This window comes from Trifolium pratense, linkage group LG4 (assembly GCF_020283565.1).
Source record: "Trifolium pratense cultivar HEN17-A07 linkage group LG4, ARS_RC_1.1, whole genome shotgun sequence".
In the NCBI taxonomy this organism is placed as follows: Eukaryota; Viridiplantae; Streptophyta; class Magnoliopsida; order Fabales; family Fabaceae; genus Trifolium; species Trifolium pratense.
In genome coordinates, this window is record NC_060062.1 from 49,966,311 (window position 1) to 49,992,797 (window position 26,487).

General features: G+C 31.6%; 2 protein-coding genes and 1 long non-coding RNA gene across 4 annotated transcripts; 1 reads left to right on the forward strand and 2 right to left on the reverse strand.

Annotated features, from left to right (window-relative positions):
- Positions 1–1,943: 1,943 nt before the first annotated feature.
- Positions 1,944–6,694, reverse strand: LOC123882355. Of its 2 annotated transcripts, XR_006799787.1 has the most exons (4): positions 6,422–6,694; positions 4,818–4,894; positions 3,743–4,173; positions 1,944–1,997 (listed from the first exon to the last, which is right to left on the reverse strand). It is a non-coding gene; the product is annotated as an uncharacterized LOC123882355 (long non-coding RNA). The 2 variants fall into 2 exon arrangements; XR_006799788.1 differs by lacking the exon at positions 1,944–1,997 and having other exon boundaries at positions 3,226–4,155; positions 6,422–6,635.
- Positions 6,695–8,373: 1,679 nt separating this feature from the next.
- Positions 8,374–11,009, forward strand: LOC123882351 (thaumatin-like protein 1). Its single transcript, XM_045931204.1, has 3 exons — positions 8,374–8,810; positions 9,029–9,707; positions 10,644–11,009. The coding sequence occupies exons 1-3, from the start codon at positions 8,738–8,740 to the stop codon at positions 10,822–10,824; spliced, it is 933 nt and encodes a 310-aa protein (XP_045787160.1). The 5' UTR covers positions 8,374–8,737; the 3' UTR covers positions 10,825–11,009.
- A 6,187-nt stretch (positions 11,010–17,196) lies between these two features.
- LOC123882349 (calmodulin-lysine N-methyltransferase) lies at positions 17,197–25,512 on the reverse strand. The gene is made up of 7 exons (XM_045931203.1): positions 25,338–25,512; positions 25,067–25,250; positions 24,434–24,513; positions 19,771–19,831; positions 19,506–19,621; positions 18,856–18,988; positions 17,197–18,303 (listed from the first exon to the last, which is right to left on the reverse strand). The coding sequence occupies exons 1-7, from the start codon at positions 25,432–25,434 to the stop codon at positions 18,018–18,020; spliced, it is 957 nt and encodes a 318-aa protein (XP_045787159.1). The 5' UTR covers positions 25,435–25,512; the 3' UTR covers positions 17,197–18,017.
- Positions 25,513–26,487: the final 975 nt, after the last annotated feature.

Consider the following 26,487-nt stretch of genomic DNA (forward strand, 5'->3'; position numbering starts at 1 on the left):
TTATTTGTTGACAGGAATTAGATATCAATTTTTGTTTGTTTATTCAAACTTTATCAAAATCAGATTAAGAAATAGAGTACACTAATCGATGGAATATTAAGAAGAATGGTTGGGGGCTTTAAGCAAATAGTTGTCGCTAATTTGCAATGGAATATGATTATGTTTGAAGGATATTAATTTATCAGCTATGATGTTCCTATTTAATTCATGATTCTATTAAAAGTGGTGATTTTTGAAAATCAAAAACTTTTAGCAGAGACGGTGGGTGAGGTGATATACATAAATAAATAAATAAATCACACCCGCAAAGAGAAAAGAGCCAATAACCAATAGCCTCATGACATGTTTTTATTCGTGATTCTCGTTGAGATGTAATTCGTGATAAATAGCACTGCTGTAATCGATGTCATTCTTTGATAAAAAAAAACCATCTTCCAATCGAACATGTAACCATTATCATCCTCTTCCTAATGATTTTAATCTACATAGGGACAGATGAAATTCCTTGATATTTTCTGATTGATATAAACTTAAAACCGTGATTGATTTTGGTTTTCAATAGCAAAAGAAAAACAAAAACAAGAATGTCTAATAAAAGGAAACCATCAATTTGGAAAATAACAAAAAAGGAAACCAAAATATTGTGAGGAAAAATCAAGGAAATTGAGGTGACACCATCATTAACTAGAATTAATATTGATCATTGGATTAAGACAATATCAAGGGTTAGGATGTGGAGTAACTCAAAAGAGTTACTCTTGGAGTCAATATAACCCTTCTCTTATTTATTTATGTAGTTGATAAATAGTTTTAAAAAATTCAGATTTTTATAGCAAATTGTTTTTTTATTATTAAGAACTCAATTTAGAGACCGGATTAGTCTCCAATTTATTTTAAATTTTGCTATAATCGGTCATTGATTCGGTATCACAAAGCAATCGGTAAACCGATCTCTAAATTGGTAGCTATATCAAACACGCAAAAATCACAACATGCAACATGAACACAAATTACATTAGGCAAAGGGTTCATTTTATACCACAATCCAACTTCAAGGTCGCTCATTTAAAGGTGATAAAGTGAAAACAAAGTTAAAGGTTTGCGGATGAGACACACTTCTGATTGTTTGCAGACGAGACACATTTTTGATTGTTTGCGAATGATAGAGTGAAAACAAAGTTAAAGGTTTTTTTTAAGTTTAAAAGATTTTAACTTAGTTAACCAACTATGTTCTCTATCTTCTCGGTTATATACACATGACTCATCGCATCTATAATGATAATAATTTCAAGGAATCTCACTATATGTTCACAAATGGCATTGTATATGGAAAACATTTATGACTGTTTTCAGATAGTAAAGATAAAACAATTGTAACTTTGTATGATAACTAGATTAAGTTTGGAAGTTTAGTGCTGATAAATATAGTCAGTTAACATGAGAGTTCATACTGAGATTATTTTAAATGATTACTAATAAAAATTTGGGAGTATAGTGTTATTACATGGAAGAATTAAGACAGTTAGCCAAATTTGTTTCCCAACTCCCGAGTTATCTATACATGACTCCCCAAATCTGTCTTGGTTATTATTTTAAGGAATCTCACAATTTGTTCACCAGTGACATTGTATATGTGACACACTTCTGATTGTTTACAAATGATGATAAGTTAAAGGTTACTGATTATTTCAAGTTTGGAAAATTTTAAGACAGTTAACCAGATATGTTTTCCAACTCCCCGGTTGTCCTCACATGACTCCCCACATCTGTATTGGTAGTAATATCAAGTAATCACACTATTTATTTATGAGTGGCATTGTATATGAGTCACACTTCTGATTTTTTTGTAGATGATAAAGTTAAAACTAAGTTAAAGGTGAATCATTTTTTTAAGTTTGGAAGAGTTTAAGAAAGTTAACCAAATATGTTCACTGACTCCCCAGTTGTCCACACATGACTCCCCACATCTGTATTGATAATAATGTCAAGTAATAACACTATTTGTTTACGAGGGACATTGTATATATATGTGACACACTTCTGATTGTTTACAAATGATAAGTTAAAGATTACTGAGTATTTCAAGTTTGAAAGATTTTAAGATAGTTAACCAAATATGTTCTCCAACTCCCCAGTTGTCCACACATAACTCCCCACATTTTTATTGGTAATAATGTCAAGTAATAACACTATCTGTTTACGAGGAACATCATATATGTGAAACACTTCTGATTGTTTACAAATGATAAGTTAAAGATTACTAATTATTTCAAGTTTGGAAGATTTTAAGACAATTAACCAAATATATTCTCCAACTCCCCAGTTGTCCACACATGACTCCCCACATCTTTATTGGTAATAATGTCAAGTAATAACACTATCTGTTTACGAGGAACATCGTATATGTGAAACACTTCTGATTGTTTACAAATGATAAGTTAAAGAATTACTAATTATTTCAAGTTTGGAAGATTTTAAGACAATTAACCAAATATATTCTCCAACTCCCCAGTTGTCCACACATGACTCCCCACATCTTTATTGGTAATAATGTCAAGTAATAACACTATCTGTTTACGAGGAACATCGTATATGTGAAACACTTCGGATTGTTTACAAATGATAAGTTAAAAATTACTAATTATTTCAAGTTTTGAAGATTTTAATCCGGTTAACCAAAATTGTAGCCCAACTCCCCCGTTATCTACACACAACTCCCCACATCTAGATTGTGAATAATTTTAAGGAATATCACTATTTGTTCAAAAGTGGAATTATACACGGGACACACTTCTTATTGTTTGTAGATGATAAAGTTAAAAAAAGTTAAAGATGAATGATTTTCAAATTTCGAGATTTTAAGCTAGTTATCCAAATTTGTACCCCAACTCCCCGGTTATCTACAAATTCTACACATAACCCCCACATCTAGATTGCGAATAATTTCAAAGAATATCATTATTTGTTCAAGAGTGGACTGTACATGAGACACATTTCTGATTGTTCATAGATGATAAAATTAAAACAAATTTAATCGTAAATGAAAAAAAAATGTTATTTTTGAGTGCTCTCAAAGCCATCAATTGCATAGTAAATTCTATTACATAAAAATTACTTCAACTTAGTTCAAATCACTTGATACTACATTATGGCTTTAAACAACTTTACAAAGCTAAAACCACTAAACTACAAAGCCATTTGCAATTTGCAAGAAGCTCAAATATATAAATATAAATGACTTATTCTCATTCATATAATTTATTCAATAGTAACATCCATACATCAAAACTTAACTAAAACAATAATTAAAGTAGTACAAAATTACATTAGTAAAGTGACTAAACATACAAAACAATTACATCAAAATTAGAAGTTCACAAAAATATCTAAATATTTCCTAGTGATGTTGCTTCATGATCCTCAGTGCTTGCTTGACTTAAAACAATCTTTATTGGTATGAACAAATTAACTAGAAAAGTAACGCAATATATGATCTCTTTCGATGCTCATCTAATTTTTGTGTTACTGAATCCAGCCATTGGAATTTACTTCCGAAACAATGGGTGCTGGAAAATAATTGCAACCCATGAAGTAGAACTAACACTAAGATTTAGTTTGGTCCTACATATATATAGAGTATATACAGTTCAGTTATGTCATTGTAAAATTGGTTTACTCCAGAAATAGAGAACCTAGTGCACTGAGCTGAATAACAGTATGGTTAAGTTTCTTCTTTCCCAACCTATAAGTGGCAACCCCTGGTTGGGCTTGTTTTGTGATTACATTGAATAAATACTAAAAAAAATAAGGTAATTCTAAACACCATGCTAAAAAGTGCCTATAATGCATTTAATACCTAATTAAAATTTTATCTACTGATCTTACTATCATACACACACTCACATTTAACACAAGTCAATATTTTTAGTCAAAAATAATCACAAACAATTTACATGATTTTCCTTAGAGTTTTGCATTTGCAATAAAAATGCAACTTGCTCCTTCAATATATCAACTTGTGAAGTGTTGTCCTTGAGCGAATTGATTTCAGCTTGCATTTTCTTCATCTTCTGATTAGCCTTGGAGGAAGATGTCAAACTTGCATAGTGAGAAATAGTAGTGAGTTGAGATGGTATTTTCAGCTTGCAATTTATCCTGCATATGTAAACAGTCCTGCATATGTAAATAAATTTTATTTCTAAGTTTGTTCCTAAGTGGACCAAAATCATAATAGTTCAGTGAACCGGTTCATTATTTCGGACTCGAACTAAACCAAAACTGGAAAACTGGACATCAACATTAACATATAATTGCATACTAGCATCCAAACACTACCAACACTAATTACACCATACTAGAAAGTCCCTATAACACAACTCAATATTTATCTACTAGTCTTATTATCGTACACATGTCACATTTAACACAACTCAATATTTTTCAGTCAACAACAGTAGAGAAGTTCCTATAAAGTCATCTGATATCCCTTATGGAACATCATTGATATTATTATGCCACAAAAGTAGTAATTATAGTTAATAATAATAATAAAGTGACCCCTTAAATCTAGGAGTAATAATGGGAAGCACAAAAGAGAAATGAAAGTTCAACATTGGACACATTGCTACATTAAAGAGTGCAATATTCAAATAAAGAAACAAAATGATATAGTCTATGACATAAAGAGTGTCAAGGTTCCACCTATAAACCAGCTGCAGTGTACATTATGAGCTGCAACATACTTTCAAACTTAATAAACACTGATGCATGTTAAGAATAGTGAAAATTGGGAGAACAAGAGTTACATGATGTGATACCTGAACCTTAGCTCCACAATATGTGCTCAAACTTGGGATTCATCATTCATGCTAAGTAAGTAACCTCAAGAAGCAACCTACAAATGAAAAAAGTGGCTAGAGTTAAATTCTTACAAAATGTGTCGGTCATTACAAATTAAGTTCATTGTACAAAAGTGAGACTACTCTTAAGAATATTGTCTCTAGTGCAAAACCAACCATACAACACAACCACTAAATTCTCTCAAACAACCTATAGAAACCAGGCTACCTCTAAAACACTGGTAAAAGATATAATACCAAATATCAGGTTGGCTCTATCTTGTGTCCATTTTCATTAAAAGAAGAATTTTGAGCAGATCAAATTGCATCAAAGAAGAGCATTCCTTTGTTCAACTTGTAATTTGCGAAATTGGAATAAATTAATCAGATCAAAACATCTGTACACATTGAGCATAGAAACATATCAAGTAAACACCAAAAAACAGTAGCCACACTTCAACACACCAGATAGAACCCCTTAGTCAACAACAACTATATTACACATGGAAATTGGAATATATTCTAATGTGCACATATAGAGATCAATATCACATAACTATATTACATAAGTACTCTTAACTTAGACAAAAATCAAGCGAGAAAATTATCCAAGAAAGTATGGTTGAAGCCTAAGTCAATTCAAAACAAGATATTATCAATTTATAACCAATTCAAAACAAGATATTATCGATTTATCATGACAGGTATGTGGTGCAATCTAAAAGTTGCAGAAAATGATATGTCAGACACTATGGGATCTCCTTTCATTACTCTACATATTGAACTTATGAACAAGCTAACCATTGATCACATCACAAGTAATAAGTACTTCTACTATAGCTTAACCACAAATAATAAGGAACTCTACTATAGCTGAACATGCTCAAATATATTCTCAACTCTTACGACAGGTGGTGCACGCCTAAGCTGACCATTTTACTCAAATACATAGAAAGGTTCTTCGACAAATAAAAACGGCGTTCAACTCGCCAAGTGATTACAAGTCTTCTTAATAATATTAATAATAGTTATCGGTTATTTTCAATATTACTACAAGCTATCCTAAACTAGAAACTAATTCATACTACACCATATCTTCAAGTTTAGTTCAATCCTTATTCTTTCTACACTTTTTTTTTTTATATTTTCGCCTTATTTATTTTTCCCGAGGTCCCTAACATTTTGAAAACAACTCAATTTTCATTCCCTCTTTTTGTACACACTTTGCCTTCCACTATCTTTTGAGCAACATGGAAATAGTCGGTTCAATTATCAAATACATCTTTGATCTATCCAAACCATTTTAATGTAGTATAACAAACACTAATCAGTCAAAATCCCAAAATCAAGTTAAAAAATTGTTATTTCCATATACAATTTGCAAGATCTAATTTCATGAAAATATATTAAGCTAGTAAGAACAAAACTATCATCTATGAAGCAATTCAGGAACAAATTTTGTGGAAAAAACAAGAATCACAGAAGCTCCTTAAACTATGATTTATACTTTATACCCTAGATCGTTTATCCCCCAATTTATACCCTAAATTGTTTGACCCTAATTCATTTTAAAGAATGCTTACCTTAACAATATGTGTGAGCGTGAGAAAAAGATTGCAACGAGGAGAGCGAGAGAGAGAGAGAGCAGAACGCGGCGGAAGCGATGAAGGTGGCAGGCAGCGGCGGTGACGAGATGGAGCAACAAGGTGAGAGCGTGTGGTTACGTTTTTCAGAAACAAGGAAACAGGGAAGAGAGAGAGAGAGAGATTCACATGTGTGCAGTGTTTTAAAGAAATAAAAAATAAATAGAAATGAATGTATAAAATGGATGTATAAATGAACAGTTAAAAAATGTGGTATATTTGTTGGAGGTGTGTGTCCCAATAGCATTTCTGTTGCAATAGAGTATGTATAGTTTAGCTAAGTCATGGTATCACTAGGTAGATTGATGATAGGTTGGTTACTCAAGTCTTAATCGTTATCCACTCAATTTTCAATTTAATTAACCACGTCACTCTTGGCGTTTTGCACACATCAAACCATATTTTCTGGGGACAAATTGCAAACAAGATTTCGTGTTAGCTAGTAATACCACAAACGTCAACATTTGTTTTTTAAAAATCTATGTATTGAAAAGTTCGAATTAAATTCTCTTGTGCACAAATTTTTAATTTTTTTGGTGAACAATTGTATCTTGTGCAAAATTTATTATGCATGTCTTATTTTCGGTTTTCTCATAGACAATAATTCTTTTATTTTGGGTGGAAAGATTGGCTCGTGTGAGGCTATTGTCATTTTTATAGTACTAGTACTTGTTTTCCTTTTTTCATTTTCTTTTTGTATATTGCTTCATCCACGTGTAATGTTTTTGGTTAAAGTGACTTTTAAATATTTGGAGCTTGGACTTTCAAATTAGGCGTTACTCCAGAAATGATGAAATCAATCAGTTAAGTGAGGTTACATTCAACTAACTAAATATGTTCATTTTCAGACCATCAGTTAATTAATGTGTATGTAATACGAAGTATTCAATATTATGATAGTTTAAATTTATGAAACTCATACACAATCGTAGATTTTGCGTTCAAAAATGCGTCCGACTTAATAATATTAACATTTGTTTGTTAAGATAAGATATATGAACTTTTCACACTTTCAAGTTTTATTTACATAAAATTTTCCTCTTTGATAGTTTAAAGTTGAAGTGTCTCACAAATATGGTATAGGTAGGTGCACTATATCACTCGGATTTTAGTCATAAGCAGACGCCGCAGCATCTAGAAAAATATGTTACAGTTTGTTTTAATTCTGTTACAAATTTGTTACTAATCATATCTGTTGTATCTGATTTTGTTATGAGTTGTAGCTTGTATTAAGAGGTCTATTTAAACTTATATGATATCTCATATCTCTATGAGGTAAGGACTTGGGGAAAATACTTGGGGGTGAAGTGAAGATTAATGAAAATTCTCTACTTGTTAAAACAAAATTAGAGAGAATGAGAGATTAAGGGATTATGTGAACATAGAGTGGTGGCTTGGAAATTCTTGTAGTTCTGGCTTATAGAGGGATTAAGAGATTATGTGAACAACACAGATTAAGGGATTACATTTTTCTCTCTCACCTGATTCCCTTGCCACAAAGTAAGAAATAAATACTCTTTCATTCTCAAAAATATGATTATATACGCATTATTTATATATATAATATAACTTTAATTATATTATTTAATTAATATATAAAACAAATATTAGTATATAAGATATTGTTGGATTTATTTCAATATCTATTTTTAAATATAAATTTTTAACTCAAGAGCACTTAGATGAGATGACACGAATATCTTCTAACTTAACCAAAGTCTTGAGTTCAATCTCTGACTTAGACATGCAATAGTGTTATAACTCTTAGGGAGAGTTTGCCACCTATTTTTGAGTCCCACAATGCTCGATGGGTTAGTCTCTACCGTTGCGCGTAGAGGATGCCTAATTTAGGCCCAAACAATATAATTTTTTATAATATGATTAAAAATATTAATGATCAAAATTGTTATTATTGTATGAATTATGTTCAAGTGCGACACTTATTTTGAGTAAGAAAAAAAAAGTAAGCAATTAAACAAATAAAACACTAACAATATGGATAGGTGACATAATCATGAAAGCTAATGCACTTGACATTCCTCCTTAAGCCTCTATATATATGAATGCATGAGCTAGCATTCAGATTCCCCCCACCACCAATTTCTCCCTAACCTCTCTACTCCTTCTTCTATAATAATCCATTTCTTCCTTTATCACTTCCCCTAAAAGGAGTGCCACATCCCCTCATTTCCCATTTTTGTACTATCAACTTTTTTAGTTCACAACACTCAAAATAATTGGTTAGGAAATTCAACTATGTCTCTGTTCTCACATCACCAACATTCTTCACATCAATTCTTCATTTTCCTACTTATCTTAGCTTTCAAAGGTGTGTATACATACAATACACGTATCATATAAAATTTATTCAACAATAATTTTTACCGAACAGTTATGATTATTTGACAGTGTAAAAAATATTTACGGTGTCAGTGTACATGAATTAAATCTAATTTATTTTGTTATGAGTTGTGGCATTATCAAACATAACATAAATTTAAAAAAGAAAACTCTGTTTTTACAATTTTGCCCATATATATATTGCAGGGTTTACAATTTCAGTTTCAGCAACAACATTCACATTTGTGAACAAATGTGATCATACAGTATGGCCAGGAATTCTAGGTAAACCGGATCTCGGAACAACCGGTTTCGAACTCAAAAAGGGAACAACACAAACCTTTCAAGCACCAACCGGTTGGTCCGGTAGATTCTGGGCAAGAACCGGTTGCAAATTCGATGATTCCGGTCACGGAACATGCTCAACCGGCGACTGTGGTTCCGGAGAAATCAACTGCAACGGTAACGGAGCAACACCACCAGCAACACTAGCAGAATTCACTCTAGGAACAGGCTCACCTGATTACTACGACGTTAGTCTCGTCGATGGTTACAATCTTCCGATGATCGTTGAAACCAACGGCGGTTCAGGTTCATGTGAGGCTACTGGTTGTGGTGAAGATATTAACCGGAGGTGTCCATCGGAGTTGAGAGTGGATGGTGGTGACGCGTGTAATAGCGCGTGTGGCGCGTTTGGGAGAGAGGAGTATTGTTGCAGCGGCGCGTTTGCTTCGCCGTCGAGTTGTTCTCCGTCGGTTTATTCGGAAATGTTTAAAGTTGCTTGTCCGAAATCTTATAGCTATGCGTTTGATGATGCTACGAGTACTTTTACTTGTACTGATGCTGCTGATTATACTATCACATTTTGTCCTTCTTCTTCCCCAAGGTAAAACAAAACTTTTCAAAGTAAATATTTTTTTTTTTTATAATAATTTGTATATGTATTTAAAATAATTGCACAAATATAAGTTTAAAAGTTAATGATTGTAACTTTTCTGATGACTACTTTTTTTTTTTTTTTTGAATTTTGAATTTGACTACTTTACTTATACTTGAAGAAGTCAATAACCACTATACGAAGAGTAAAAATGTAAGCAAATGAAAGATTAGGTAATGAAAATTTCTCTTACAAAAAATTTAAAGTAAAAATGGATGTCAAAGTAATATATTTATATTCAAAATCAAAGATATTGGTTAGGTTTTCTGTTTTCCATTTTTCTTATACAATAAAGAATGTAAATTTCGGTTAGACTTACTTACCTTACCTTGCAGTCGAACTTTGAATTATCTCGTTCTTGTAAAAACTAGAGAGTTAATACCAAAAAAAAAGGATGTAAATGAAAATCAATAATAATGAATAGTCCAAAATAGTAGGAATTTGGACCCTTAAGCAAGTTTTTTGATGAAGATTAGTCATTGATAAATAACGGAAAAAACTTCTTACATATATATAACATTATAGTTAAAAAATGTAAATGGAAAACATATAGAAAACCAATTGTAAGAGTGTTATCATTGGAAAATTATTATTTGCCTAAATTCATAATTTAAATTATAAAATCTTTTTGGTTTTCATCATTCATTCATGATTTATAAATTTTGATATCTTTTCATGTTTTTCTTTGCCTTATATTTCATTTTACAACTATTATATCTTTTCATTTGTGCCTATACAACTTTCCACTATGTCATCAACCACTTTTATGCTATTATCATCTCTTCTTTCCATTGTATTTGATTTATTAGTGTCATGATAAAATCTTTTTTAAGACTAAGACATAATTGAAGATATTTGTTGATTTTTTGTCCCTCTTTTTTGTAGTTTGAAGTCTTTGATGCAGTCAGGACCAGGATCATCAGTAGAACAAGCTGCAGTAGCTACTAAGTCATGGATAGCCAATTTGGCTACGGGGGATTCCACAAGAATAAACCAACCATTTTCAATTTCCATGTCTATATTTTTTATGGCTATCACTTTCATTTTTTCATATTTAGTCTTTTAGTCTCTATGTGTCCTTTTCTTAGTGACATTTCATTTTCTCATAGTCTTTATGACATAGGAAAAGGATCAAACAAAATGTAATTGGTGTAATTAACTTAGATTATGGTTGTTGAATTAATTCAATGTATATTATAAGTATTTTTATTTAATTAACCATTTTGTTGGTTTTTGTTCTTTGTATCATTTGACCTTTTTTTGTCCTTTATATGACTTATTTATATTTGTGAGTGTGGTGGAAGAATGATGGATATTCCCATAATTGATGTGTAAAGAATAGGCTTTGTCTAATATGAACAAGTGCATCATGTCTTTCATGGTGCACAAGTTCATGATATAATTATAACTGATACGAAATTTACAAAATTCACCATTGGATTGATAGTTTATATCATATAGATCATTCATATCAAATTTTAAAGAAATTGAAAATCATATGATATGTCATTGAGATCCATCAAAATTAACGGTATTTAATAAAAACGCATAAACCGTTAATCTTGATGGGTCTCAATGACATATCATATGATTTCCAATTTCTTTAAAAATTGACATGGATGATCTATATGATATAAACTATCGATCCAACGGTGGATTTTGTAAAATTCGTATTCGTTATAATGATATCATGAACTTGTGCACCATGAAAGACATGATGCACTTGTGCATGTTAGAATTGGCCGAATAGAATAAAGATAAAGATTGTTTTACACTAAAGGGGTGTACACACTCAATTGAGGTGGCGAGAAATGAGAGAAAAGATAGAGATTTGATGAAATACATGATCAAAAGAAAAAATTGAGAGGTAAAAGATGTATGAAAAAGTGTACAAAAAAAAGTATGGAAAAGGTGTCGAAATCTATATCTATATGAAATGTGACTTTTTTTTAACCTGGTTTTTAGAGAATTTATTTTTAATAATTTGGAGTTCGGTGAAAGTAAGATAAATAAAATTTGATTAAAGTTGTTTTTTTGAAGAAGAATTTGATTAAAGTTGTTAACGTTCTACCTAATAAGTAAACTCGAATTCTTTCAAAAAAGAATGAGTAAACTCAAATTCACTTGTGGTTATAATAGAGTTGTTCTATACCCAATAATATTTATTTGTCTCATTTGTCATTTTAGATTATAAATATATGAAGAATTAAGTTTACCTTTTTTTTTGTTGGTGCAAAATTGTTTACCTTTTTACTAATATAGTTTTTCTTTTTTATTTTATTTTATCTCAACCAACATTATTGAAAGTACAACAATAAATTGATCTTACAAATAAGAAATTTTGGTCTCTTACACAAATGATTACATGTCCTTGATATAGAGAATATTGAGACTACAATATTTTCATTGTAAAATACACACATTTGAACCCACCAAATGTTTGATTATTTACGCCACTCAACGAAGAACAAAATATTTCATGGGTTTCTCTCGTTGCTTGAGAGTGTTTAGGATCTTTCCTCGTTTCTCTTGTTGTCACATAATTTTAAGGGATTAGTTTTTACAGTTACATGCGTATCATACTAGAATACCTTATTTATAAAAATAAAATAAAATACAAATACATTATTGTAAAATTTATCGGTTTGAGTAAACGGTTAGTAGATATTATTAATTAGATATTTCTAGCTTGGCTGAAATTGTGCTTTTAAACTTCTTTTTTTGGGGGGGATAAATCATGCTTTTAAACTTTGTGATGAATGTTGGGTTGATCATTAATCCATCATATAAAAAAGTTAATCCCAGCTGTCAATATGATAATCACAGACAAATTGCTAGAATAAGGTATTTTCACACCCTTTTGTGAAATGTCATTAGGAGGAAGTAATCTATATTGTTTTTATTGCGAGCAAAAGACATATAGGTGACGGAAGGAAAAGGTGAGAAATTGAGATGAAAGCATATGACAATGGTGCTTGCTTTTGTATTTTTCATTGGTTGAACTTCAAGCCTATTTTTGTTTTTTTTAACTAGTTTGGTGGCTAGAAAATTTACCTTAAAGATAAATAAGTGGAGTGTCCCGGGTTCTAATCCGGGCTCCTGCACATAAAGTGTGATGTCACTACCAACTAAACTAAGCTCACGGAGACAAAGCTATTTTTGTTTTACACGATACATCAATCGAAATCATTACATATTCAATTAAAAACTAATAAGGATGAATTTGCAAACAGGTTCATAGAATCCGAGTTAATAGTATAAAACGACCTAATGTTTATGACAAAACCTACAATTGATATTACAACATTCAAATGTCCGGAATAATCATGTATCCGAATCTGCAACGACGTTGATGATGCTAAAATCATTGAATCTCCACTGAATTTAGATCGAAGCAAACTTGTAAATCTGAACAAACAAACACCGTACTAAGACAGGACAAACGCTGTACTACGATGGGAAATCAAAACAAAAATTTCGTACTAAGACGAGATTAAAACAACATCGGATGAAAAAAATCACAAAAGAAAAAACTCAAATAAAATCTAAAAAATATGCGGATATCACTTATTTAAATAAAAAGAAATAAAAAACAATTAAGATGAGCGATTTCAGATCAAAATTGATTCTAAACCATCCGTCTCTTATTGATAAACAAAGAAGAAAAAAAAAGCAAGTTGCGGTTTGTAGCAGAGAGAAAGAAGGAAGACGGCAGCCTCAAACCTATTGTTAGCTTTGTAAAAACACTTCATCAAATTTCTTCATTTTAATAATTCTGCAAATTTATCTCTTAAACAATTTTATTTTAAAAAATAATATGAATTACCCTCTAAAATTTCATGAAAAGTAGATTATGGTGGTTGTTGATCCGATAAGCTATTGTGTGGACTATCGGAAAGACGGAAATTCCCAAAATGATTTAATCATTTTAAAAAGAATCTCTTGTGTTGAGTATCTAGTGGTTAGAGTAAAGCTTTCATCTTGAAAAATGATTTTTGGTTAAAATTTTTGGCACCCCATGTTCCTTATGCGTGAGGGATGCACCCTATATTATGCTGAACCGATAGAATGTTGTTGGGGGTGTGGATGACATGGGTTTCGATGACTCAGGTTGATTTAAGACCCTCTCAATGTTTGCCTTGCTTTGGTGGATGATCATTTACTTCTCTTTGATAGGAGTCGGTTCTTTCTACTGATGTGTGAAGAATTTGAGATAGATAGAAAGAACATGAACAATAATAAAGCTGAGTACACGGAAAAGAAATCATAATTTCAGTCAAAAAAATAAATCAAAATCAACCCACTTTTGGTTCCAAGATAAGATAACAAATTAAAGTTCAATCCTTAGTGGTTGTTTATCACTTTCCAGTATCAACTTTTCCTTAACGTTAAATTCTGTACCCCAAAGACAATGTGAACAAATTCAACTAGCCAATATATTGTAACCAACGGTTATTAAGGGAACATGCAAAAAAGGATATATAACTAGCAACAATAACAAAAGGCAGCCCAAAAGTAGAACCAGCAGTATCACAAAAGAACCAATAATACAATAAATTGTAATGGAAATTTAAGACTTTCTTTTTTTTATGTCAAAGAAAAAGACTTTTTCTTTCTTGTGGTAATTTAAGACTTTAATAAATCATTTCTATCATGACATGAATATTTATTCTTTACATACCTTTTGTATAAAATCTGGTTTTTCTATATTTTTAGGGGTGGAAAAATAAGGGTTTGTAGCCAACACTCAAACTAGGGTTAAGAGAGAATTCTTAGACTTTCTCTTGGTAGAGTAGAATTAATATTAAAGACTAATTCTTGTAATTTCTTTGGAAATTTTTGTACAACGAAACTTTTTTATTAGTGGAACGTAGAGTTACTCTCCCCTTCAGATGCAGATTATTATTGGACCAAACTAGATAAATATTGTTGTGTTCTTTTTCTTCTCCTTTATTTTGTTTATTGTTCATAATTAATATCGTTAACTTGGTTATTGGTTGCTATTAATTTTGCTCCACACATCAAAGTATTGTGAGTTTATTCGAATTCACAACAATGCCTAGTGACGAAATATAACCTTCAAGCCATGTTCCACTCATGTTTGTGTGTAATTTCTCCTTTAAGATTGTACTAATTTGTTATTAGAGTATTTGATTTTGCTGCCATAGTTCAGCCATGGCAACCATCAATTCTCGAGGGTATCATCATTTTCCATCACCCATAAATATGGAGCAATACGACCGAACACAATAAAAGTTTTGAAAACGAATAAGAACAAGAAAATATTTTGAAATGAAAAGTTGAAGATGAATTATTACTCAAGAAACAAATAAATAAAAGATAATAACTGATAACTAGCTTTCTTGATGGGTAAGGAGAGTGATATGAGCTCCTATTAAGAACTTTTGGAGTGTGATATTGATAACTAGTTTTCTTGATGGTAAGGAGTGTGATATTAAGAACTTTTTTTGCATTGTGCCTATTATATCTATGTCCTATTGTCAGGGTGAAAAAAGTGCAACAATTCAGACAGACCTATAGTTAGAGTTTCCATGATGCTGCAGGGGAACAACGTGGCATATCCTTACAGACATTATGACACTTAGGATAGATGGTTGATTAAGGAAAAATGCATAGGATTATATGGATTGAATAAGAGACTAAGGAGTTGTTCTGGGCTGATTAAAGTCCAATATTAACGGATATAAGTTTTCCACGTGGATCTTAATGATCACGGAAACATTACGACCACAAAATGAAGGTCTATTGCTCCAATATATGTTACTGAACACTGAATAAATGACACTCCAAGAGATATTTGTGGTTGATTCTATGCACATGGAAGATCCCACCATATTGTTTTTTTTGAACAACATCCCACCATATTGTTAACCTAAAATTCCACCATATAAGCATTCATGCACTCACTCCAGAGGTACACATTCTTTATCCCAATTTAGCATTTTCTCTCCTTCCTTCATATACTGACTTGAGCGTTGAAGTGTTAACATTGTCGCAGGTACCTTTTTATTCATTGGTACAAGAAGGCTACATCATTCACCACAAAATATAGATCTCACAAATTCACCTTCACCATCAGAATATTCTTATTTGAGCACTCGATTCAGGAGTAACCATATAAGATTAAACACATCATAAAGATTATTCCGACCTCCAATTTTGTCCTTTATAAAAGACATCTTATTAAATTGAGAAGTGTGAATGTCGTTTATAAATAATTATTAACCTCAATTCTCAAATAATATGCTTTTTTTTTATATGAAACAAAGATCAACCGCCGTTATTGAATGTTTACTTTTAATCTGATTTAGAATGTAATCAACGTCAATTGTCATCATGGTGAATCTTTCCCATTCAGAACTCATTTGGTGCCCGAAGACACCATGAATCTTTTTCTGATCCAATGTAGAGCAACATGAAGATTCATGCCTCGTCATCATTATCAACTTTTGATTAGACATAGCACTAAATGACTAATTGGGTCAATAGGACAATTGGCCGAATTAAAGCAGGGCTGTGAAGCCTGAAGTACTACTAAACTAAATTGGGTGATACATTGTTTAAGGTAATACACATACTAAAGTACTAAACACTATAAGATTTAATTGAGGCAAGAAAAGACTAAGTTATGTCAAGGTGTAGTAATTAGGGCACTTGTCTCGGGTACTAAATAAGAAGGGATAAGTGATTTACCTAGCAAAGGCATCATTCTACTAATATGGTAGGGGAGGCAAAGTTCTCCTGAATTGAGTATTAGTTAGTTGATGTGAGGGACTTTAGTTTCTTTTGGGAGTTTTACTATTGTGCGACTTTAATATCCTTTTTAGTTTCCAACTCTTGGTACAATATACATGTAAAACATGAGTGATGAATTCATGAAAATTCAATTTAAAATACAACCGAGATAAGTTAACATAATTTTTAACAGTTGATAGTTAACAGTTTTGTGATATCAAACATAGACGGGTCACTTTTAGATAGGCCGTTATGCAGATGCCAGAGTTTGAACCCTTATACACCCACTTAGTCACGTTAAAACTGATATGCCGTTGGCCGTTACCAGTTTCTTGATATCAAACTTTGGTCAGTTACTTTCAGTCATATATGCATGAAAAATATTCAGTCGTTGACATGTTTCTTGGATAGAAAACTCTACCAAAGCAAATTATGTAATACTAGTATTGTCTAACATCGATTATAGGACCCTTTGTGGTTTTTGGCAAGTGCTCTTTCTTAATTTGGAAACTTTTAATTTAGCTCCCAGTAGGCCAGTATATACTATTATAACCAAGCATGAACCATCTTAGGCTTTTCCCTGGCCACCCATCTTTTCTACCAGACACTACTAGACCATCCTTTTTTTTAAAAAAAAAAAAAAAAAAAAAAAAGAGGTAGTAAATTTGTTAAGGGTGCCAAATTGAGACAAGTCCAATCAACAAAGCAATATATAAAAATTAATACTAATAATAGTTGCTTCCTTAATAGCTAAGAATGCTAAGTCATGTCCATACTAATCTCACTGCAAAGACAAACCACATCACATTACTATTACTATTAGATACAAGAAAAAAGTATCAATCTTCCACTTGCATAAATTTCTAGTTTAATTGAACCAAATGTTATCTTTTGACACAGTACAGCTTCATCCTATTGGTGGAGTTGCTTTGGCTCTTCTAAAAGCTTTATCCTTGTAACTATTATGCTTAAATGAAGATAAGGGGAACTTTTTTCTGTCAAAAGTTGCATTGCAGAAACCATTAGCTAATCCAAGCTAAGATACAATCACAATAATAAAACCACAACCAATCCATACATGATTCATCTAACCTGCTATTTTTTTATCATAATCAGGGCACACTTGTGCAAGCATTTTAATCACTATTAATAATATTTTATACCACATGAACTATAGATTACTTTTCCTTTTTTTCCTCCTTTCTTTCAGGTTATAAAGATCAAGTGGGCTAAAAAAGGTTTTTAATAATCTCAGGTACTTTTGTGAAGATATTTAATCTTCACTTTTGACGTGAATAGCCGCATCAGCTTCACATTCATTTGACCTTTCGTGGATGAGAATAGTACTGTCTATCGAAAGATGTGACCCCAACAAAAAAATTACATAAGCGTGCAATTTGGTAAGTGACGGCACCAGACATTTCCTCTGTTGGAGGAAAAGATTTCTACTTATCTTCAACCAACAATAAAAGGAGGCCTAATGTAGAATGGCTAGAAGAAAGTTCAAAGGGTGATTTTGATCAAGAGTGGATAGCAATGACCTGTCTCATAACTGGGCCAAGAGTCCCTATCCGAACCATTCAAGAACCCCTCATGACGTTTCCAGACTTCTTTGTCATAGTTTTCTGTTACACTGAAATGCAGGCCATTTTCTTTAGCTACCTCCAAGAAGAGGTCCAATGAGTTGCCTCTTTTTGGACTTAAAAATAGAGCCTCGGAAGATTCTGTTTTTGATAACAAGTGCCTGACAGTTCGAACAAGGTCTTTGTGGAAATCCTTAAAGAAAGTGCTGTCAAAACAGCCATTCAATGTCTTAGTATAAAGATAAGATTAGCATAAAGACCAAAACAAAAGGCAAGTCAAGCTACATGGATGCGAATCTGCTGATTCATTTCATACATAATATATGTTTGCGTTATCACCACTTGCCAATAAACTTAGTCCAACTTTAAAAATTGAAACTGATAAAAAGTTAACAAAAGGAAACAGAAAAAAGTAACTCCATTGACCAACGATAACATGCATGCAAAAATTTGTTCATCGAAGAAAAAAACAAATCTTCCACCAAATAAACGATATATTTAATAGTATTTAACACTTTGTGATTATCACCACACGCTGAACCCTTTGATTCTTATATTAATCAAAATTATTAAAAGACAATGCTGTTGGCAAAAATGACAATTTCCATTCAATAAGAAGTTACAGGCTTACAGCTATGTCACTAGAGCTACAAATAAGACTTTCATCTAAGTTGGAAAAGTATGCAAATATAGAATGATTGAAAGTTCAAATAAAAACTCCTTTCAAAAGAAAATAAAAATTCAAATAAAGATCTTACCAATCACTTGCAACAATAATATCAAAAGTGTCTGCAACACTAGAAGTATCTTCCTGATTCCAGTGAAGCATCATAGACTTCACAACTGTATCCCCAAATGCTCCAGTGTTAGCTTCAATGTTACGCTGAGTATCTGATTGTCATGGAAAAGCAATCCATTTGACAAAAACATATTTAATGAAGCATATTCTCAAAATGGATAATATTCCATGCAACCTTTAAAAAAAATTAAAAAACATTATTACATTGGGATGAGAAAATCCCTCTTAAAGTACACTACAAAGTGAAAAATGTCAAACATGTACAACAGTATTCTACACAGAAGCAGTGTAAAGGAAGCTATAGCACACAAGCAGTGATTAATACCAGCAGGCTCCATTTGTTTATAACTGGCATCAACATGTATTAAGAAATTAGATTTTACACACATAAGACATCAACATATTACCTATTTTTGTTTCATGTTTATCACCAAAAATATGAAGGGAAAGAAAAGAACTTCGTTCAAATTTATACTCTGAAGACATTATTTTCCCTACCTCGCATTCATTTATGGAAAAAGTATTGAATTCTTACAATACAATTAATTATCTCTTTTACTACCATAAGAAAATAAAATATTGGCTTCAATAAATATAGCAAAAGGATACAATCAACTACTTGTGGATTTCCATCTGAGATCGCAACCTCTGATGCCTCAGTAACAGCTGCAATAACAAATCCAGCCAAGCCGTAGCCAGAACCAAGCTCAATAACTTTTTTAGACCTAAAAGAAATTATACTAGTCTGAGGTCACAGAAAATAATAGTCAAAATGATGCTAGCAATGCACAGAGGAAAAATGAGGTGAAATGTAATAATAGTTATTCAAAGCTGAATAAAATCTTCATGAAAGAAAATATAGAGATACCCAAACCTGAATATATCTCTATGTGACAAGCAATAATGAGCAAGAACATCTTCTGATGGCCAATTACCTGCAGAGGACATTATGAATTTCTAAGCACAAACTGTGAAATTAGAAAAAGCCTGAATTAATATTTATAGGATAATGAAAATTGTAAGTGATAGAAAATGATCTCCTATGTTTTTTCATCTAAAATGTACAACCAACTGACATCTGATTCAGTTTCTTCAAACTACAGCTTAAAATTCAAAAAAAAGTTGTTTAAAATCAGAACATTTTGGCAAAACACTAATGCTCCCTCTAGTGAATTAAAAAAAACTCAATCGCAGATAAAAATTTCGATTAGCCATAAAATATGACCTAAAATAAAATTTTAAAGAATAGCCTTATCTACAGACAGTACTACAAAAAATTTGATTAATTAGAAATAATTCACAGCTGTGAATAATGCCGATAGGGAAATAATGGTTACACAATATCATATAAATATAGTAAATAGGATAATGTTAATCTATGTGGGGTGTGGTTGTGTATGCACGTGCATGAGAGATAAACTTTGTTGTGTTAAACACACAATAAGAATTAAGAACCAACTTTGATCCATGAATACTGGTTTGCCCACTGTCCATCAGTACCAATTTTGTTTTTTCTTCTTTCAGAAACAGCATTTTCTCTACAGTTTTTGGTCTCCACTATCGTGTCCTCATTCCAGCAGCCCCAAAATCCGCTCCAGTCTCTGTTAGAATGTTTTATGGCCGCTAGCTGCTGTTGTCTAGCGACTTTTCTGGCCAGCAACATCACCGATAGATGCACCTTCATGTGACAAGCAGTGTTGCGTCCTTAATACTGGTGCATCCATTTTCAGGCATGCGTGGCTACTCTGTTTAGGGGCAGCCATTAGCTAACCTTTGGTTGCCCTGAACTCCTCTACATAGATCACCTCCCGGTTCACTTAATGCACTGCATTATGAGATCACGTCCAAGTTACACATACTTATTCTTGCTGCGTGATGCATGCTGCAGTACATTTTGCAGTACCCACTGCAACCATGGGCAATGACTTCACAACCTCCCATGGCAACTAGTTGCTATGATGAAATGCTTGGGGAGCATCTGTTTAGCCTCCACTACCTCTTGTACACAATGGTAATTTGTTTGCTTGTATTTCCAATCATCATCTCTTGGTCCATGGGTTCTGGTTCTAGTGCCACTGATCAAAACTGCAGTAATAAATCCCTTCTCACTAAACTCCCTCTGGTTATTCTCATATGGTTATCTTAGCTAATGGTTCCCAAACAGAGTCCAAATGGGTTGGTACTACCTATCATCTTCCTTCTCTTTTGGTTTATTTTGCGCTATATGTTCCACGTTTTCCCATTAATTTACTTTTTATTAGCCGCTTAAACTGTTGTCATATCTTTTACTACAGATCTTATTTTCTTGAGGAATCAAAGTTCAGGTTAGATGATTGACATTAGATACGACTTTAACAAGCTCTACAGCCTCACCGATTCCCCTTCTTTTACATGCTGAATTGGGTAATCCTAGCCTGACAAAGTTACAGCAATTAGTGTGAACCATGTCCAAGATTTCCACTTCTTATATATGTGGTTTGTTTCCTGATCAAGTCTATAGAGGAATTAGGTCTCTTTTTCCCTAGTCCGTTGATGTATGGGTTCCTACTCCTAGTCATACTAAGTCAACTTTGGAGTTTAGATCAAGGTTGTCAGAAACTCAGAATTGAGTTTTTACATCAACTAGTTTCAAATAGGTGGAATCGAAATGTAAACTTGGCTTGTAAACTTCTAGAGTTTACCTCATTAAAATTGAAAAATCAATTTTAAATATTAGATAATTCACACTGAATTGATTTTCTATTGTTCTCATGAATTAAAATATGACTATTGTCATATGCATTTCACTAACAATTATATACCAATCAATATACAATTTTAAATATTAGATAATTCACACTCAATTGATTTTCTATCATTCTCATGAATTAAAATATGACTATAGTAATATGCATTTCACTAACAAATAACACTAACAACTATATACCGATCAATATATTTTGTAAAGAATATCTCTCTCATTTTTCATGGATTAAATATGACTCTTTGAATCATGTATATCATGTGAGAATGAATATTATATAAAATTGAAATACAAAGTGATTGTAAATTTTAACCCTTATTATTTTAATTTTACTTTACAAAATCTATTATTTATCAAATAACATATTTGAATAATCGCATCATAAAATTTTGTAATATTTTATTATTTTATCAAAATATAATTATTTATATGTTTCATTTCTCACTTGTTTTCATCTATTCTTTTGTATTTTCTTTCTTCTTTTTGCACGTGTATGTATAAAAATAAGAGACATTGTTGGGAACGCACGAGCACCGAAAATTGTTATCTTTTTAATTATTAATGTACTCCTTTGTTTCCTATTATATGGAAAAATACACTTTTTAAAGATAACTGGTATATTTGGTATATAATATATATCAGATACATTACATAGACCCTGTTTGGATTAGCTTATATTTGAGCTTATGCAAACAGCTTATGCAATTTTTATGTATTATTATTAGTTTGTCCAGATAGTTTATGATAAAATAGCTTATAAAAATACAATTTTCACTAGTGTGAACTTATAAAATAGCGTAAAACCTAATTTATATTGCATAAGTTATTTGCATAAGCTCAAAAATAAGCTAATCCAAACGGGACCATATTCAATGAACCTCAAAACTGCTTATAAAAAGAAACGGAGGGAGTATACTATTATAAAAAATCAAGAGTAAAATTATTACGACTCGAATTATTAACGTATACTATTATAAAAGATTTAGGTGTCCTCTGAATATTTAGCCGTATGATATTACATGAATTTTTTCTCATAAAAAAATAAATATATTTCTAAAAAAAGTAAAATTGAGATTTTGAATCATTCAACTAGATAAAAATGTGCGAGTTTAAACTATTTAAGCTCTAATTTAACACAAAAGTCATACTAAAAACGTCGATTGAATTTACAATTTAAAACGAGATTTTAACAATCTTGGTTTATGTACTCTTACATTCAATGATGATTTATCATGTTATTATCTATGAAGATAGGTTTCATTCAGACATTGATTATACCTGTGAGTGTGACCCTAGTCATGTTAAATAAATATAAATACTATCTCTGTCCACAATGAGTGTGACTCAGTTGACTGTTTCACACATGTCAAAGAATAACTTTGACCATTAATATATTTGATTGTATAATAGTAAAATTATAAAAAGTTAATAGTTTGAAAATATTTATTGAAACAAATCCAACATCTTATATGCTAATATTTTTGAACAAGCATAGTCCTTAGTTTTTATTATATGCTAATATTATATGCTAATATTTGTTTTTATTTATTAGCAGAAAAACATAGTCCTTAGTTCAGTTGGCAGGGACATTGCATTATATATGCAGGGGGCCGGGGTTCAAACCCCGGTCATCCGGCTTATCCACCTTAAGGGTGGAATTTCTAGCCACGCGTGCATTTTTTAAGTTCAAATTTCCCTCCAAGGGTACACTTGATCCAAAAGATATTATAGTCTATGTATATAGACTCAATAGATGATCTTACCATCTCTAAACGGGTTTTTTTTCTCATGGTGGGTCTTCGGGGCTAATTAATTAACCATTTTTGTATATAGCCCCGGCCTAGAAACCTAACATAATTGAAGACTGTGAGAGTAGCCGTTAATGAGGATATCAGAGGTAACAAGATCATCAATAGCATGCGCCTAAAGGAAAAAGAGGACATTGTTGCTTTGACTTTGTTAAATGCATAAAGAAATTTTATGAAGAAATAGAAAAGGGTGCGATGCGAGAGAGTTTCAAATGGTAACTACTAAGCTTGGTAAGAGCAGTAAGGCCGGAATAAACTACTGATGTAAAAGGATTTTAAATAAAAAGTATAGAGACATAGTAGGACTTTTGAAGGCCCTTTGAATACACCGCGTTTTTCTTAATTCAACTTGTTATGCATGGATTGTTAAATTAGGCAACAACGAATTATGTATTAATTGTTAAATTAGGCACGAAGGAATTTGACTACATTTTGTTAAATTAAAGCATGAACACGAATTTGAGGAATTTTTGTTAATTCAACTTATAGACCTTCAAGCTTATGGCATCACTTCTTATGTTTTTAAGTTTGCATTCATGTATTTTTCAGACGCAACATCTCCAATAAAACAATAATTTGTGTTAATTTGTGTTTATGTTCTTTTATATTTAAGGCCTATAACAACCTATAACAACCCGTACTCCCAGACCATTGAGCTTCGATCAACAAGTGACAAGTAATTAAAAAGATTCTCCATAACCCTAGAAAAAATAAATAAAAAAACAGAAAAAATAAATTAATGGGCAAAGTTAACCGAATCCCACTGGATATCTACTAGGGAAACCATGTTATTTAAGCAAAATAGAAGTCAATCGCCTTAAAAAATGGGGTTACTAATCTGCACTTAACAATTAACAATACAGAATGGATTTTTCAACACTCAATAATGATGAGATTGAAGAATATATATGCAAATACTATCAGTCGTTGTAAAACTTAGAAAAATTGAAAAAGCAGTTATGAGTTGTAATGGCAGAAAAACATACATACAAGCCCTGTGTTGTCAATGTTGTATGTGTTACATATCTGAAAATCATTGAGGTCAGATTGGTTGTCAACTCTTTGTCTGCATAAATATATCAATAGATAATGTTCAACCCAAAAACTTCCATGAAATGAGATTGTCAATTACTTCTAAAGATACTAAATAAAGATGTAGTGATAGGAAAAACAACCAATCAACAGAATGTCAATTCTTATGTTCGCAGAATTTATCTCTGGAAAAAGTAAAAATACATTTCCCTATTCTAAATTTTGAATGTCGCTTCAAAGGTTAAAACTTAAAGCAAGGTTTTAAATAAAGGTATTGTGATTTGGATCGCTGCATGATGACTTTTTATGTTGCGAAAACCGCAATGTCGCCCTGATTTCGGACACATCTGACCGGGAATCTCCATAATATCAAAGATCGCAAATCAAACACAACCGACAAATACTATTTAAAACCTTAAGTCAAAGAATAAAGACATTTAAAATGCAAAGTAAAGAATATAAACAGTTAAAACAGAAAATCATCAGTCAATAGTCTATCCTATGTATAATTTATAATGCAATTTACAGCAGCTAGATGAAACTAGTAAACAAATAAGTGAATACCAAAAACAATGAAAGATACAAACCTCAAAAACAGTTGAGGAGCGTTAGGGATTGGTAAAGTGTAACAAACTCGAGCATCTTTAATGGAAGAAGAACCATTGCAATTAGTTGAACCACGTTCATCATCGATTACATGAGACGGTATCAAATTGAATCCATGACTTGTTCTTCTCGAAATGCGTTTGATACTCGTTTGAGATTTCTCGTCTGCAAATAATTGGGGGCATGAAAAGAAGATTGAATAGAAGTTATAGAAGCATTTTTGGGAACAGATGAATGTGAGAATGAAATTACCTGAGTTTGAAGAAGAGGGATTAGAGAGAAGAGCTTGACGAAGGATTTTCCATCTTAATGATGAAGCTTTCTCGTTTGTTTTGTTTTTCATTTCCATATTTTTAGTTGTGATTTCCCTTCGCTCATCAGCGATTGATTTCCTCGCTCTGTTGTGTTGTCTTTGTGTGCCACAGACACAACACAGTGCCACTTTGTTTTTTAGTTGCTCGATGAATTTGTTTTTGTTAGATTTTGGCCCCCAAATTTACCTTATTTTGCACTTACTAACCCTGTTTGACTTTTTGGACTAAAAATTGATTATTTGGCATTTTTAAAGTTAAAAAAATATTTTAGAAATAAATTAAAATTAAAAATAAGTTTTAAAAATAAAAATAAATAAATTTTTTGAAAGAAAAAAACTTATAAAATAAGTTATTTGTTATATGTAGTTTATAAAATAATTTTGTATGAAAAAATGGTTTAATTTTTTTTTTATGAACTATTTTTAAAATGTTATAAACTGATTTTTTAAAACAATAATTATTAAACAGATACATTTTTTAAAACAAATAATTTTATTTTAAAACATTTTTTATTTCAAAAATATTTTTAAAATTTTAAAATGCCAAATAATTAATTTTTAGTCAAAAAATAAATGGGGGACTCTTACAAATGCACATTCTCACATTTGCAAGAGTTAAACCACACTATTTTGAGTCGTTCAGAAGTTGGCGCAAAAAGAACCGACTCATTGTAGTGGTGGGATATCCTAAAAGTAGGAGGGTCGGAGGGGAACCTATAACCTATGGTTCTCTTCCAATGTTAGTAGTATTGTATTCTGGGCGACGGAAAGTCAATTGGTTTTTGGAAGGAGAAGTGGATTGGTAATGATTCTCTTAAAGATTTTTTCCCGAATTTGTTTGAAAAGGAGCTGGATAAGAATATGGTCGTTGCCGATAAGGGGAATTAGGGGCCAGATATTGGTCTTTGTTTCAAGAAGGGCACTTGACAGGTTCTGATGAAAATGATGCTGCCATGTTGCTTTCTTTGTTGGTTGTTTATCACCCTTTTGATAGAAATGATAATCGGAGATGGATACCAAAAGTATTGGGACAATTTTCAGTTAGTTCCACTCACCAGTTCTTGCAACAAGGGACTGTGGTGGATGAAC